The following is a 17,495-nucleotide window of genomic DNA, read 5'->3' as shown; positions in this document are numbered from 1 at the left end:
GACTATACATACATACACAGGAAGGATCTCAAACCTTTCCAACCAGTTACACATATATACACTGTGAATATTTTGGGCAGAAAAGAAATTCCCAAGGATTAACATCTGCACATAATTGCCCTTAGAAGTACTTTCAGAAGGCTTGTCTTTTCAGGAACCAATCTTAAGATAACCACTAGTTTAGCACAGAAAGATATCATCTGTAATTATAGCTCTCTTGTTGAATATGATTACATTGGCAAGACAGGTAATGGGGGTGGGGAGTTGGGAGAAGGATTGTATGTCAAACTGAATGTTGCAGGGTCATAATAACTGTGTCAAAATGAGTCCATCCCACCTGCATTCTCTTTAACAGGTTTTGGATTCTACTGTTCCTTAACGGTGTTCTTGGTACAAGCCAAGGCAATAAAGGAAAGGGTCTGGAGGCTAGGTTGCATTTGAGGGGACAGCATACACTTACCAAGCCTACGCATGTAGATATGGCTACTGAAGAAGAACTATAGTTCCTTATAAATCCCTGATAGAAACACTGTTCAACTTCATGTTCCTGAGAATGCACGATGCCATCTTCCCCAAGCACCTGGACAGTGAAACCATTGCCAAAAAAGGCCGAAAGCTGGAGGTCCAAGAGAAGTTCCTGTCCAAATGCTGAAAATTTATAGTGCAAGGAACTCTTGGAGCTCGCGGTTGATCGTTTCCTTCTAGCACTGCGCAAAACATCATGCGTGATGTACGATCCACTGGAGTCCACTTCAACAGGGGTGACAAAGATGTAATCTGGAAAGGGAAAGGGTTTATTAGCCATCAGCCTTCATGAGCCAAGGGCATGCCTGTTCATTTATCAGTTGGTTAGTTTTAGGCTTTCTTGCCTAAAAAAATTAACCTCTGTAAGACATTTTTATGCAGCAAAGCAGGTTTTCAGTAGGGCACATTCGTTATCACCATTTGCAAAGTGGCACAGGGAGTCTGCAGTCTGTGTTGATACAGCCATGCATGCATAAATACTTCTAAAGCAATGTCAGCCGGCTCCACATAAATGACAAGGATTATAAAACTGGACTAGTTTCCTCTCTGCCCTCTGATCATTCCCGCCAGGAGAGACGGCTTGGCGTAGCTGTGAAGTTTCCCACAGTCACTTTGGAAAAGATATTTGTCATCACCAAGGTGTCATTTTTTCCTCCATTGTCCCTTCAATTAATTGATGACAAATGGGAAGGTGGCTTCCCCACCCCCGTGCAATCTCCCTGTCTCTCAAAAGCAGAGCAAAGAATACTGAAGTCCCAGGAGGAATTGCACACAATTTGTTCAACTGGATTAAAGGATTTAATTATTAGTGTCTCAAAGGATTCAGCGTTCTCCTCCACTAATCCCACCAATGGCAGCTTGGCTAGTCTGGTTTTTAAGGTTGTAGCTGTTAAGAAAGATCACCTCAAACCTCTAAATTTTGCCTGTTTCTGCTAATTCAGCTGCAGTGTGATTTCTTGTTCATGATCAAATAAACAAAGAAGTACAATGAAAAGATTGTGAGGCAATATACCTAGAACAAAATTCCTAAACCTGGTCTGCACTGCTGCATAGCTGTCAACTTTTCCCTTTTCTTGTGAGGAATCCTATTCGGAATAAGGGAATTTCCCTTTAAAAAAGGAAAACGTTGACAGCTATGCACTGCTGATCACTGGCATCCTGATTATGATCCTATGTGCATTTATAGGTGACAGGATGAACATGAAAGGATTACATATGCATGTAATACTGGCTCCAGGTTTTGAAATTGAGGCAAGGCACTCCAGAGGGGCGGGTCCTCTCTCCCTAACCCCCCCCCCACTCCAAGACATTGTGGCTCACACACTTGCCCACCCATTTTGGCCCCAATCCATACAACCAGAGAGAGAGAGAGAGAGAGCACATAATGCAGGTGGAAGGTTTCAACTCATGTCATGGCTTGCATGCCTGGGGACAGCAGACGAACATAGGCAGTGATAGCAAAGAAAATCAGGAGATAGGCTGGTGCAGCAGTGGGGTGCCTCTGGGTCCAACAAGCCATGCCCACCTGCCCTGCACATAACATTCTATATGACAGCAAGTGTGCATCAGGTAAAGATGTGACTTCCTACAAAAAGCAGAATTTGCAGACATTGCAATCAGCTGATCAGCAGCACCTGCAAAGCATCAGATGATTGGCAGGTAAGTGAACTAGCTCACCTGCCAAAACAGTCAATGGGACTTAGAGGAGGCCCAGCAGGGTGTGTGACCTCTACAGGTCTCCTTAGCTGGGTCTCGGAACTCTCCCCAAGCTACTATCCCTCTCCCCAGGCCACACCCCTCACCCCCACCCCCACTTTGCTCCTGCCTTTACACTTTTGCTTGGATGGAATGTATCCCTGAACTCTCATCATGGTTCTTACTTGCCTGGAGTAAACTAGCCTGCTGTCCAAAGGTAAATCTTACATTAATTGCTTTGCTCAGTTTTGCCTCTGGTCCTGCTCACCACTGGAATAGAGCCCTCAGAAGTTTGCCCAGAAGGAATGAAAAAGTTTTCTGTAGAGGCTTGATTTTAGTTCTAAATGAACTGAGAACATTTCCTGGAATATACCCCCAACTCCCCAGTGGTTGCACATTGTGGGGGAATATCTGTCATAGTAAGTATGCCTCCATAGGAAATTCTGCCCTTCCAATTAAAGCATTTCTTTAAAAATCCCAGATTTCCTAGGAGTTCTAGGTCTTCAGCAACATCTGTTTCCACATGCCATCATCATAATGGACTATATCCAAAGCTAGGCCCATTAAAATTAGTGAAGCTTGATTAATGTCAATGGGTCTACTTTGAATAAAATTGAGTTGGATATAATCCAATGCTTTTCTTTTTTCCTTAATGGTAATCTGGACAAGGAAAGCAACTGGCAGAGCACCTTTCTCTGCCAAATTTGTATGGCAGGACAAATGTTAGAGATAGAGTTAAAGTGGTGCAGAATTGCTAACTAGCCCATCCTGCATTACACTCTTCCAACTTTACAGCTCTATGCCTCCATTAAATGTAAGCAGCAATAGGTTGCCTTTGTGTTAGACAGTGGAAATGATATATCACAAGCCTTTCACTTTCCAGTGGTGTTAATCAGTGGCAGAAGTTCAGGATGCTAAACAGGCTGGTAGCCAAAAATGCAAGCAGCTGCGAGAGGGAGGAATTCCCCAGCGAACAGACACAAGGCACACCAGGATTTGCCTTTCCCAGTCCTGTGCGCACTGTACTTGTTAACACTCCCAGCTAGCAAGCGCATCACGCTTCGATCTTCCTGAGCTACAGAACATTCACAGCTGGACATCCTGCTGAATCTATTTGTATATAGATATCCATACAGAACATGAGTAGGGGTTTTTGTATTCTTCTGCAATATGAGCTGGAGTGCTAAAGCATGCCATGCAATTGTTTGTAACATTAACTTATCTTTTTTAAAAAATGGGAGCTTCGTCTTCAGTCGATGATTGCCTGCAATCACCTGTTCTCTTTGAAATCTAGGAATCATTGCCTGCCTGTTCACACACGTTTTAATACACTGCTACATTACATTAGCATTTCATTCTCTTTCTTTCATTTTGGGCAGAAGGCTGGAAGTGCTTTGAACGTGTAGAGATTCTTTCTACTGAGATGTTTCAAAGAGAGAGAGAGACTTGATCTATTTCTTACAAATCCTTAAGCACATATTCTTTATTGTCTTCCTTTCTTTTCGCACTTCAGGCTGGTTTCTTTCCATATTGCTGAAAGAGCTGTGCAAAGAGACTGATATTCACCAGTTTTTGTTCACCAGTCATCAGGAATGATCTCCACCTCTATTTCATTTACACAGAAGCAAGCCCTTCTGGCTCCAGTGACATTAATTTCCAAGTAGCCCAGTCTTTGATCCTCCATGTTGAAACAAATGGAACTTTTATTACAGCTTAATTGGGTCTGAGCTATCAGGGTACATATTCTGTAATCCTTCCACCAATTTCTCCAGACTGTTCCTATAGTCTATTGATTCTATAGCCATTTTAACTTTCTGTTGGACTAGATGACCCTTTCAGTCACTCCCAACTCTACAATTCTATGATTCATTATTTAAACATCAAGGGCAATAGCCATTAACAAAGCCGTTCTCCCCAAAATTGTTCAACTCTTACCAAACCACTAACACAACTGGCCATCACAATGTTTAGCCTCTTATTTATTTCTGTCTCAGCAAAGAAATAGCTCATTGCAATTATTGCATTGCTCACTTGTCACAACCTTCAAACAGTCCCATTTTACAGATGAGCCACACTGAGGCAGTCACCTGCCCAATCCTCCCCCCACAGTGCAATCCTATACACATCTCTAGTCAGAATTAAATTCCACTGATTTGCGTACCATTTACTCTCAGGAAAGTATGTATAGCATCACACCCTCAACTGAACTCCATAACCAAATCAGGATTTGAACACACCTGGTCTCTTAAGTCCAACTTCCAGCACTCAATCCACCACAACGGTCCAGTCATCGCTACTTTTGACAGAATCAAAGCATTGGTCCATCTAGCTCAAGAGCATTCACACTGGCAGGCAGCAGCTCTGCAAGACTTCAGAAGGGGCCATTCCTAACACTACCGGGAGATGCCAGGGATTGAGCCTGGGACCTTCTGCTTGCCAAGCAGGTGCTCTGCCCCTGAGCTATAGTCCTTCCCTACTGAACTATGGTTTGCACAGTGGCCTCCGGTGAAACTACTCCCAACCAAAGAATATTAAGAGTTTCCCGCCTCCTGCTCCCATGGGCTCCCGCACAGGCGAGAAAGAGGCTCATTCATTCGCATTGTAATCGAAAAGGATACGAACCGTGGTTAAATCCGCCGATGCCGCCGCTGTCACCGGTTAACGCGGCCGCCAAGGACACGCAACAGAGGCAGCACAGCTGCAGACTCTGCAAAAAGAGAGAAAGAAGAGGGGTATCTCAGGGATACGTGGGGAAACCTCGATCGGATCTCGCCCCGATGGCTCCCACCACCACTTACCTTTGCAATGCTGCCGAGCCAGAGGATGGTGAGCGAGTGCATCGGGGTGGCGTTGCCGATCGCCACGGGCAAAGTCCACAGGAAAAGCAGGAGGCAATCCATGGATTCTTCCTCTCGCCTCGGTACATCTGGGAAGGGGGCGGCCAGGAGTGCGCGGTGGGTGGGGGTGCGGTCGGTTTACCTGTCGCGGCCACCGCCGCTGCCGCCTCCAGCAGCAGCAGCAGACACGTGCAGCGGGAGATCCCGTCTCCTCCGCCACATGTTCGGGGAGATGGTCATGGGGATTGGCATCCCCCGCCTGCACCGCCCACCGCGGGCGCAGGGCAGCCCATGCAGAAAGGAGCGCCGAGGGGAGCCCTGCTGCTGCTGCTGCTGCTGCTGCCCGCCCGCCTGCCTTCCCCGCCTCCTCCGCGGCCAGCGCGCAGCTTTTGAAATCGGCTGCAGCTCCGCCACCAGGACGCGGCGGCCCCAAGGCGCAGCTGCCCCGGCTCGCTCGCTAACTCGCTGCGCGCCGCAGCCCCCGGGGAGCGGGAGCAACGGCTCGGAGGGGGCGCAGCGATGGAGCGCACCAATCGGGAGTGGGGGAGAGACAGAGAGAGGGAGAGAGGAGGCTGCTTGGTGGCTCCGGGCGCTTTGGCAGCAGCGCCTGCTCTCAACTACCGGGGATGGGGCGGGCGCGAGGAGGGAAGAGAAGAGAAGGATCGGCCCTTCGCAGGCTTCCCTTGCTCTGGGCTGCTCCTTCCTGGGTTCTGTTTCTTTGATCTTCTTTAGCCATTGGAATCTTACTGTTCTTCTTATTGTTGTTGCATTGTATTCAGCCGACCTCTATGCACAGTAGGCCCACCAAGGCTAAGTTAGTTGTGTCTATTAACTTCGACGGCGGAACTAGCTTTGGATACAAAGTGCTGCTACTGTGATCTAAGTGCTACTCAGAGCAAAGCCATTGGAATTAATAGATCTGTTAGGCATGCCCATTGATTTCAGAGGCGCTGCTCTAACTAGGACTAAGATTGGATATAAAGTATTAGCTTTAATACACCGGAGGAATGACCATAACTTGTGTAATTGGTTGTAAATCACTTAGAATCCTAAAAAACCCTGTCTGAGACTTTGCTAGAGCTCAGTGTAGATCAGGTGGCTATGTCGTGGCCTTCTAGCTATTGTTGGCCAGGCTAGCTGGGACTGATATGAGTTGAAACTCAACATTTGGAGGCAGCAGGTCAACCATCCCTGATGTAAACAGTGCTGAACAACGTGGACCAATGACATGACGTTGAGGCAGGTTCCTATGCTCCTAATCATGGTCATAATGATCATCATCGTTGGCGAAGGAGGAGAGGGGGTAAATCACAGAGCAACTCCAAGCAGGTTCACTCAGAAACATGTTCCAAACGTGGCTCATTCCCAGGCAAGTGTAAACAGGACTATAGCCAGAGAGAGGGGTATTGGAGAGGGAGAAAGGTGGTCAGGGCATGAAGGATGTTGCCTTGTTTTGTGAGGAATTTTTCCCTTGGCTTCCTTCATGGGTTATCAGTTCAACAATACCCATTGTTGAAAGGTATGCCTGCCATACCTATGCTTGATTGGGGGGGGGGGAATCTCAGAGATGGTAACAGAACAAAGTAAAAGCTAACAAACCCAGAACATTTCTAGAACATCAGCCAGCCTTGCCTGCAATGCCAGTCTCTTTTTTGCTCAAATATTCCTTCTGTGCCCCCAGCCAAGCTTAAGAGGCTCTAGCTCCCTCTGCCTGCCCTCTGCTTCTAGGGTCTATGAGTTCAAGGTCAACTTCCAGACAACCTGTTTATTGAGCATCCATCCTGATTTGTTTGCAGGGGTTACACATCATGACAAGCAATTGTTATGCCATGCTTTCCAGTGTGCACTTTCCATCACAGCAAATAGTCTGATTTTTTGTTGTCCACTTTTATTGTGCAACCTGAATTTGTTGGCATGAGCTTGACTCCCTCTCACAAAACAGCAACACTCAAGAAGGACCCTAATAGTATATTGGCATCTTAAAGATAAGCAGATTGACAACAAGTCTATGCACGTATACTCAGACATGTGTTCTGTTGGATGAAATTAGGAGGACTTGCTCCAAGATAAGTATATAATAGGACTACAGCTTCATTGTGGCAGAAACAGTGATTAACTAGAGCCTTTGTCATAAACATTAATTTAGCAGATTTTCCCCCCATTGCCACACTTCATTTATTTAGAACTCCAAACAACTTATTTAATGAGCATGCATCTTGATTTGCTTGCAGAAAGCTTATGTAGAGGTTAGATTATATCCAGTCTTTATTGAGCATCCATTCTGATTTGTTTGTGTAGAGGTTATATAAAAATGATCGTTCATCCTGATTTGCTTGTGGTAGGTTTATATGTGTTCCTATTATTCATTCATTCATGTCATAGTATTCAATACATTTCCCCACCACTTTTCTAGCCACAAAATGCCCTTTTCTTTTTTTAGAGTGGTTGGGTGACAGTATACTTGATCTACTTAGGTTGCACAAACCTAAATGTGCTTGAATCCTTCCTGTGAAATAGTGACAATTCAGGAAGCACACCTTATTATTACATTTGCATCCCACACTTGTTCAAAGGAGCACAGCAAAGCATACAAGGCGTTTTCCCCACCCATTTAATCCTCACAACAATCACCTGAAGTAGCAAGGGTCTGGCCCAGTGGGTTTGATAGATGAGTGGCGATTTGAACTTGAGTCCTAGTTCAACACTAGGCATGACTCTGGGATGGGAATCCATCAACCATTCAACCGTGATTTACCTTTATTCACAGCTGCCCCACACTGGATGACATCTTCATCTAGCTATCCGGTGTGACCCCAAGCTTATTTATTTGTCATGCAGAGAATTGCCAAATAATGGCCCAGGAGATGACATCATCATCCCTTCTGTGTATATGGTAGCACTTCATCCCTGCCTGTCACTGTTCCCCATCACTGCTCAGTATGTGCCTGTTCCATGCAAAACTGAAATGAAAGAGTGACCGACCTTCACAACAGAGTGATAATTGGTGGCAGTGCCGTCTTCCTAGTTTTCCCATCCTAATTAAAGATTTTTTTGTCTCACTCACTACAGATGTTAAAATTCATGAATGGGATGAAGTGGCTTCTAACTTGCGAAAACATATGTTGTAATAATTGGCTTAGTTTTAACAGTGTCATTTTTATTGGAAAATATGAGCACTACTTCCCTCTCTGAAATTTGCCACCACTATCTGGACAAACATCATCCACTACATTCCCTACCAATCACAGATTTCTGCAAGAGATGGCATCAGAACTTATCAACCACCTTGGGGAGAAAAGTGTTCACTTTGCATTTTCATGCAAGGCAAATTAATTTGCACTTTCTGAACCCATAAACAAACTGAATTGTATTGCATGATGGAAAGTTTCAATAAAAATTTATGGCTATCTGCACTTTTTGAATTTGTGGTGCAATTCTTCAACCATATATATATCCAGTGTGAAAGCTGTTTGCAGAAATGCATATATTATTTATTTATCAATTATTAAATTTATGTCCTGCCCTTCCTCCCAAGGGATCCTAGGGGAGCAATGAGTGAAAATAATGTACAAACCTACATTGTGTTAGGAGAAATTACTTGAAGAAATTCATATATTAGACCAAATTGCATGTGGAAATACATATATATCAAGAGAAATCCACACATAAATGTGGATATTTTGTGCAGATTTTAAAGAAAAAAATGCAAATTGATGTGAAAATCTGGCAAACTGGACATAAGGTTGGAAAAAATGAGAAAGTGAAGGAAAATAAAATTGACAGATTCACCCTTTCCCAATAGCAAGGCAAGGTGCATGTATAAGAATATAAGTATACTTCAGCATAGGGGGACTTTTGCCCAAGTTCACATATCTGGAGATGCATCCAGGACGATGCTTAAATTCAGACAGGAGTTTGGGTCCAAAGTTGTTTTGCTCTCCCATGTCTATAAAACTGTGGCAGCCATCTCAAGATGTACTACATTCCAAGAAAGTGTTCATATAAGCAGAGAGTGCAACCATACATGCTGGCCCCACCCCTGCTATCACATCTTCTGCTAGCACTGTGAATGGGGATATCCTGTGCATGTTTAGTAGGCCTCAACTCTGCAGGCTTGCCACCAACACGAGGACAACATGAGAGCAGAGGATGTGAAACCAGGCATGGGGCCAGCACATGGATGCTCTGGGTGGAGCTACTCACTATGCTGAGTAGTGTAGAAGCTCAATAAGTAAGGGCCATAACTCCATGATATTGCACCTCCTCTGCATGTTGAAGAGCTCATGCTCAATCTCTGACATCTTCAGGTAGGGTTGGGAGAGACCCCTGCTTGAAACCCCGGAGAGCCACTGCCAGTCAGTGTACACAGTGCTCAGCTAGATGGACCAATGGTATTCTTCAGTATAATATAGATCCCAATGTTCCTATGTCTTCTGAAGATGACTGTGTTCATTGTGTACACATAAGCATTAATTTTAGGGTTAGCACCAATGCATCCTTTCACAGGTGTCAGGGTCTGAGCACCCCAGCAGAACCCTCTTTTAAAAAAAGTCATACTAGCTCATACCAGCTTTAGATAACCACCATATCTCTTCAACCATGCCATGGAAGTTGAGTGGACACAGGTCTTAATATAGAAAAAACATGGCTTCTACCATGAGATTCCAGTGCAACCAAAATAAGCCCCTCACCAATGAACCCATTATGGTTGGGGTCCCTCTGAACAGCACTTTGCAGTCACTTTGCACTGCTTAAACCAGAGGCTGAATTTTTGCTGAGGTGCCAAAGCTATGTTAGGGCTATGCCAAGTTTGGGGTTTGCATAGTTGAATGGTGCTCTATTTGAGAGGGAGGGTTTCCGCAGAAAAACTAGCATGTCAAGGAAACAGCAAGAAAAGTCGTCATCTGAAAAGGACCCTAACTGTATGCTACTTCTGGCTTCCCTACATGAATCCTTCTCAAAGGACAATAAATGTAAGTGGTCTTAGAGTGGGGAGGAAATGGCCCCAGAGATTTGAAGTGAATTGGGCTGTATTAGACCCAAAGTCATTGATTGCAGGGTTTGATTTGCTTCTTTTGGGGGTTAACCTTTGGAAAATCCACCCAAATCTATTTTTTGTGGTGTAGCTTTTACCACTTGTGTTTCAAGGGAGACACTTGAGATTCAACTCCCTTGTTTGAACTGTTCTGGTATAGAACACTTGAAAACATGTGGGGTGAGGGGAGCTCTTCCTCACAATAAGGGGCCAGGGGCCCATTTTGGCAGCTCCAGTCTCACATAGCTGTGAACCAAAAAACACTTAGCTGAGAAGATGTCCAATTGCCTTTTACAAGCAAGGTGTTTATTTGCAATGTGATTATGCAGCCCAATAAGCACATTTCACTTCTCTGAATTGTTTCCTGTCCATAAACATTAAATAACTTCCTTAGCTTGGAATGGTTTCTTTCCCTTCCAACCTTCCGTAGCAGGGAAGGGGGACATCAGCCCTCCCAAATCATTTATTTAATTCTATTTATGGGCCTAGTTTTGTGGAACTCAATTCCAGTTGAAATCAGATAGACCCTCCCTGCTGAATGGTGCCTACTCAATACTTAAAAAAAGAAAGAAAGAAAGAATTCCAGCAGGAATGTTAACTGAAATCTGATTTTATAATTCTAATGACTTTTATCTGCATTTGTATTGAGTTAGTTGTACACCGCTTGGAGACCATTGTTATTAAATGGCATATCAATTGTTGGAAGGAGTAAATGAATAAATAAATATTAATCACTTCCTTTGAAACCTCTCAAAGTGATCTAACAATAAAAACTGTTAAAACAATTTCACATATAGAAACAATTAGGACAATGTCATGTATAAAACCATTTCAAATCCAATACAGATGCAGACTTGGATATCAAAACCTCCACTGGCAAAATTGTTGTTGGTCTACTACTCCTATCATTCCTAACTGTCCACTGGGAGTGATGGGTATTGCTATTTACTGTGGGTGGCCTTGACAAAATTGGAGAAGGCACATTATAACTGTCTAAATACAATAAGCAGAACTAGGTATAGATAAATCTGTCAGTTTCAGTTTATCTCAGTTTCTCATTTTCCAATAATAAAGTCAGCTCTCTACATTTTCACATGAAATTTCAATTTGTTTAAAAGAGGAAGGGACTCATAAAAATTTGTCAACTTAAAAATGAGAATTTCTCTTAATAAATTTATTTTTGTATGCAATTTTTACTAATACACACATTTTTACTTGTCATTTCCCCTAATATGATGCATTTTGCATGTTGTTATTTTCACTAATATATGCATTTTTGTACATATTGGTTGGATAACCACATCGCAAAATTGAGAGAAGGTTGGCTGGGTTTTGTTCACATATTGTCCTGAGAAACGTGAATTAGATCATTTCTCATTAAAGTGTGAACAAGATCCAGTTTCTCCCCAATCCCTGCTCTTGATAAAATGTATCCATTTCCAAAATAAATGCCTGAGCAACCTCCCTAGTAAAAAGAAAAGAAAAAAGCAGTCGCTGTGGCAAAATCATCTGGTCAATGGAAACTTTTGCATGGGCAACTTTCCTCATATGGGTTTATAAAGCTTGTCTTGTGGTTTCTAGATCCAAGCAGTTTTGCCTTTGCCCCACTGATTTCCCCTGAAAAACCCACTTTTCAGTGCTAGATCAGAGTAAACATCAGCCTGGAGAAAACATGACTGACATTTGCTCTGATTCAGTGGTAAATAGCAGGTTTTTGTGGGAGAAAGTGGTGGGGCAAGTGGAAGTAGGAAGGTATATCCTGGAATTGGGCCTGGCTGGCTGCAACTTTGAACTGGAGTTCTGCATGTTTTGTTGCAGGCGCCACTTCTCTTGCTTAATGCCCATCCTCACTGAATTTGTCTAATCCCATATACCGTAATTATGAACCATAACCATATCAGGGTAGGAAAGAATTCCTTGGATCAGGGACATGGAACTTGTGACCCTACAGTTGTTGATGGACCCCAATTCCCATCTGCCCAATGGCTGCAAGGATGAAAATTGTAGTCCAATGTCTGTTGGTCATCTATTTTCACCTTCCACAGGCAAGTACTGTATTAAGTATTAAGATACTCCAGAAAAAGGTTGCACCCCTTTAAACAAGTATTTTTCTCTCTCTTTCTCCTGAGAAACCAATGTCACAGCACTAAACAGTTGATAAAGAGTTCCTCTTGCCTTCCAGTCTTTTCCCACATGCAGAATTCATATTAACATCAGCAGGACTGACAGGCATGCAGAACAAATAAGCTTATTTGCTTTGGCTTCTTTTGTTTGAGCAAATTCTTCACTGTGCAACACATTGGCAACCACTAAGTATATCTAAGCAAATAACTTGGGAGTGCTCAGTTATGTGACAACTCTGGCCTCATTTTCCAGTGCCAATTCATGCGGGTGAAAGCGGTAGTTCTAGTCTCCTCATTTTTATCAATCAGAGATGCTCCCATCAATCCTACCATGAAACTTCTGTGTTCTTTGTTTGCCATTTGGGATAGTTAATATGTTGAATATTAGAAGATAAGATACTATAGATTAATGGGACATATAGAGTGGTATGCAATGCTAGACATACTCAGAGTAGACTCACTGAAGGTAATGAACCAAATTCTGTACTGGCTTAAGCTTCCTGATCATCTTCAAAGGTAGTCCCACATAGAATTCACTGCAATAGTCTGGGTTGGGAGGTCTCCAGGACATGTATAACTAAGACTAAAAATTTTGGTCCAATAACAGCCATATTTGGTGAAGCAGCCTAAGCTAAACATAAGCACTCCTAGCCACAGAAGCCACTTGGGACTCTAGTGACAGACTGAAAGTCAAGAGTTCTTCCAGACTGCAAAAATCTTCCTTCAAGGAAAATAAAACCATTCCAGTAACAGGTTGTCCACCTAAATCCTGGACACAGGGACTGGTCACCCATAGTAAAAGGTAAAGGTAAAGGTACCCCTGCCCGTTCGGGCCAGTCTTGCCAGACTCTAGGGTTGTGCGCTCATCTCACTCTATAGGCCGGGAGCCAGCGCTGTCCGCAGACACTTCCGGGTCATGTGGCCAGCGTGACAAGCTGCATCTGGCGAGCCAGCGCAGCACACGGAACGCCGTTTACCTTCCCGCTGGTAAGCAGTCGCTATTTATCTACTTGCACTTTGACGTGCTTTCGAACTGCTAGGTTGGAAGGCGCTGGGACCGAACGATGGGAGCGCACCCCGTCGCGGGGATTCGAACCGCCGACCATGCGATCGGCAAGTCCTAGGCGCTGAGGTTTTACCCACAGCGCCACCCGCGTCCCGGTCACCCATAGTACTTTTTAAAAATCTGGATTCAGCCTTACTTTACTGACCCCCATCCAGCCTATCATTGCTTCCAGGGACCACCCACACAGATTCTCTTGATTCAGATGGAATGGAAAGATAGAACTCTGTGCCATTAGCCTACTGAAGTCACCATGGTCCATATCCCTATTTGTCAGCTTCCAATGGTTTCATATGGATGTTGAATAGCATAGGAGACAGAATGGACGATTATGCATCCCCACAGGTCAAAAGCCATGACGATGAGCAACAGTTCATGAAAAATCAGCTCTCACACAGCCAAGATAACATTTAAAGCATCCCACAATGAAGGCTGATTTTGCTTATGGCTAACTGAATTATTCCTGGACACAGTCTACCACGCCATACTGATAACTGCATTTCAGCTGACATGGAAACAGACTAGGTAACAACAAACATCTATGGCTTGAAATGGTATGGTTCCTCCATTAATTTATGTGCCTTGTGAGCCAGGAACACTCCTAAAATAAAATTCCAATCATCTCCCCAGTCTCTGTATTAAATTCTACATTCTGCAGAAGCCTCAAAACATCATTTTAGGAGTAGAGTTATTTCCTCCAAAGAGCTCTAAAACTTACAATTTCTGTGACTGAGACCTACAAATCTTGGCAAGCTCTGAGCAATAAAAAGCAATCTCAGTGGAATTAGTTGTCAGCGTATTCATATTATTATTGTTGTTGTTATTGTTATCCCGATAATTTCATTTTGCACAGCTTCATAATCTGGTTAAGATGGAACAAAGGCCTTGAACTCACATTCCATCTTGCACCCCAAACTGTCAGTGAAATCAAGAGAGATCAGTGTTTACATTTCCGCAGTGTGTTCAAACTGCTCTGGTCCCGAATAGATGCTTTGATTACAAATATTAAATAGCAATTTTCTGCTTTCATGAATTGCTCTGTACCGCACAGCATGGTCATCCTAATTTGATTAGTTCTACACATTTATTTATGTTTGCTAGGATATCCTCTCTCCTGGCACTGCGAATGAAGTTCCAGCTATCCTGCTGACATCCTTGTATTGTATTTTCCATGCTTTGCTGCCTGATCCGGATTCCAGGGAAGAATGAAGGTTGCACCTCCATACTTAGTGCTTAAGGTCTAACACACAGCAGCTTCTCTGAGATTCTGTTCTTGTTCACTGATCGCTGATGGCTAATGCTTGGGATTTGAATAGAGATTAAATGACTAGCTTTTCCAATGTCACCACCAGCAATTTTTTAAAAAGAAAAAGACACACACACATGAGCACACACACTAGAAAGGGGAATTCCAAGCCAGGAAAGCAAAAGAGACATCCTAGAAAGTGGGCAAATTCCTTTGGACAGCTTCCAAATATCACGAGTTTCTGTCTTAATGCACTGAACACTTGGATGGCTGCAAAATGAACAAGGGAAAAGCTGTGATTCAGGACATGGATCTCTTTCTCTCTCTCTTCACCCCCCTCCCCAAAGGAAAATTAAATAAAATATCCATCAGTAAGCAGAGTTAATGTAGGGCAGGAAAAGGGGTGTCATTGTGGGTGGCCCAAATTAGAATTTTCAAGTGTTCTGTTTTAGAGGAGTTTCCTGGAAGCTTGCCCAGCGTAATTAAAGAACAGGTAACTCTGAATTCACAGAACTCTAATAAAAACATTTTTTTTTCCACTTTACAGTGTCGTAAGCATGCCAAAATGCCCCCCTTTCTTTTGGAACAATGGGATGGAATGGCATAGATGAATTGCACCTTTTGACAGATGTAAGGGTGTCGTTTCCAAATCTATGCTATACAAGTTTCAGCGTTCTGGGAGTAAAAACGAAACAAAACATAATTTCAAATATATTCTTAATATCATAAAAAATAGAATTAAACCTTTACACGGTAATCAGCAATAGCAGGATCAGAAATACATAAAGAAGCATTTTATTGAAACGTCTGGACTGATCTGAAATAATTGAAGTAGCAAACTTAATGCAAATCAATACAAATCCTAATCCGTTTAACTGGGAATAAGCTGCATTGTATTCAATGGTACTGGGAAGACATGGTTCAGGTTGTTCTGTACATTACTAGGTATCATTGAAAGGAAGTCAAACACCTGTAGTTAGTGGCCCACAAATCTGCGTAAATATTTCATTATCTTTTAAATTCTATTTCTTTGTTTAAATTGCCCACAATGTGCTTGTTGGTGAGGCTAGGTTTGTGCATTATTTCCTTGTGCCACTGAAAAAGATTGTTGGAGCGAAAATGTGCCTGGTGTTTATATAAACTTTAATAAATTTGTTATTATTTGTGAATTAAAATATTTGGCTCCCATGAGGGTATCCCAGGGACCAAATGTACATTGGATTTCCATTCCCAACAACACTGGAGATGGAGATCTGGTGTTGGGTCCCTCCTCCCTTCTGTTTCTCTCTACTATTCTGCAGTCCCCCTTTGCCCCTTTTCACCTTTACCCCCATGTCCATGCCCCCTCTCCCTCCTTTTCTGCAACCCCACAAGCCATTCCATGGTAATCTCCCACATCTTTCTTCTCCTACACATTCTTCTCCTACACATTCTCCTACTAAGCACCCTTTTCACCTTCTGCCCAACTAGGGAGAGACTCCCTCCTCCTCTTCGGACCCTTTCATGACCCTCCTTTCATCTTCAATCCCATTCCCATGCTTCCTGTTCCCTCCTTTTTGCAATCCCCTTTGCTCCCCAATTTTCACTTTCACTCCTTTTTTCTCCACCCTCCTCTTTACTTTTCTCAACTCTCCCTTGCACCTAGATTGCCCCATGCCCATGCCGCCCCCTCTCTCCAATTCTTCATCTCCCTTTGCGCACAACCCTGTTAATGTATCTTTAAGAAGAATAGACTATTAAGAGAAAGACTGTCAGTTAGCTTGTTCTGTTTGAGAATGTTAAGTTCATTTGATGTATCTTGCACATATATGGGTGTTTGCTTGTTAATGAAGTATTTCGTCTAAATTGTTGCATTGAGTTTGGAATAAGTAATGGATGGGAATAGTCTTATTATGAACTGGACTGGCATTCACTGACAGCCCCACCAAACCAGAGGGTTCAGTGGATAAGCTATTGGTAACTTCTGGGTGACTGAAACAGGGTACCAGGAACAAGCATCTAGAATGATGGTCAGACACTCCACTCCAATTATAAGTTCTTCTGCCCACCACCAATGAAATTGGGGAAGCATCTTTGCAACTCCCCTCACACTATGAGGTGGAAGATAGTAATTTCACTACAACTCTTTCCCCCCATATTTCACTCAGTGGGAACCCACCAAATGAAACTTCCCTTCCCACAGGCTCTCACCTTAGGTAAGGGCCACATGCCTGTCACCTACAGTGCCTGGTCTCCAGTGCCTGGTCTCCCCTTGCCTGTCCCAGAAGTGAGGAGCCAAAGAGGAAAATCTCTTCAGGGACCACCCCACTGAGGTTGACCCTGCTTCGCACAGCAGAGGCATTTATAGTAAAGCAGGTTCTGGGCTACATCCCATCTTGTATCCAGAAGCAGTTTGCCTCAAGCTGCGGTTCAGGGGATAACCAATGGATGGCAATTGCTGCCTTTGTGCTTGACTTGCAGGCTACCCAGAGTTTCACTGATCACGGTGGGTCCCTGATCCCATCCAACAAGGATCTTCCTATGAGAACTCAGTGTGTGTTTAGTTCTTCAAATGTTTATTCAAACATTTAGCTCTTTATCATTATTTATATTTTAACTTTGGGTCACTAGAAGTCATAAAATAGTTCCGTGTGTGGAGAGGCAACATCTTTATTCAATAGTGTTTCTTTCCAAAATGCTTCAGACTTTTCTGAACTTTTGCTCTGTAGAATTATTTAACATTTCAGCTGCCCTTTCCAATTAAGAATTAAATTTGATCTACCCATTTCTCAACCAGTACCAGCAGCAGCTTCCTCGTTTGTCTAACACAGGAGATACTGGAGATAGAAAGCAGATACTGCCAAGAACCAGGAGTGGGATTTAATGTGTGTCTTAACCATCAACCAACAGCAATTCTGCAGATATTTGTCTTTTAAGCATCAACCAAACCCAGCTTCATCCCAGCAGACAAAAAGTTATTTTTGAGCATTCC

The 17,495-nt window shown here is 43.3% G+C and overlaps 1 protein-coding gene across 3 annotated transcripts in view; it reads right to left on the bottom strand.

Moving 5' to 3' along the window:
- Positions 1–5,662, bottom strand: part of ADAMTS18 (ADAM metallopeptidase with thrombospondin type 1 motif 18) — a 101,325-nt gene extending 95,663 nt beyond the window's left edge. For 2 of the 3 annotated variants that reach the window (XM_053399600.1, XM_053399601.1), the window contains exons 1-3: positions 5,019–5,662; positions 4,843–4,927; positions 461–777 (exon numbers count right to left, since the gene is read on the bottom strand). In XM_053399600.1, coding sequence (XP_053255575.1) covers positions 461–777; positions 4,843–4,927; positions 5,019–5,120 — 504 coding nt within the window. In that variant the 5' untranslated portion in view covers positions 5,121–5,662. Of the gene's footprint in view, positions 1–460; positions 778–4,842; positions 4,928–5,018 lie in introns of those variants that run through there. The other variant, XM_053399602.1, reaches the window with a different exon arrangement.
- Between the last annotated feature and the right edge of the window lie 11,833 nt (positions 5,663–17,495).

This window comes from Podarcis raffonei, chromosome 8, assembly GCF_027172205.1.
Source record: "Podarcis raffonei isolate rPodRaf1 chromosome 8, rPodRaf1.pri, whole genome shotgun sequence".
Classification (NCBI taxonomy): Eukaryota; Metazoa; Chordata; class Lepidosauria; order Squamata; family Lacertidae; genus Podarcis; species Podarcis raffonei.
Note: the sequence above shows the minus strand (reverse complement) of the source record. Positions and strands in the feature narration are given on the sequence as shown.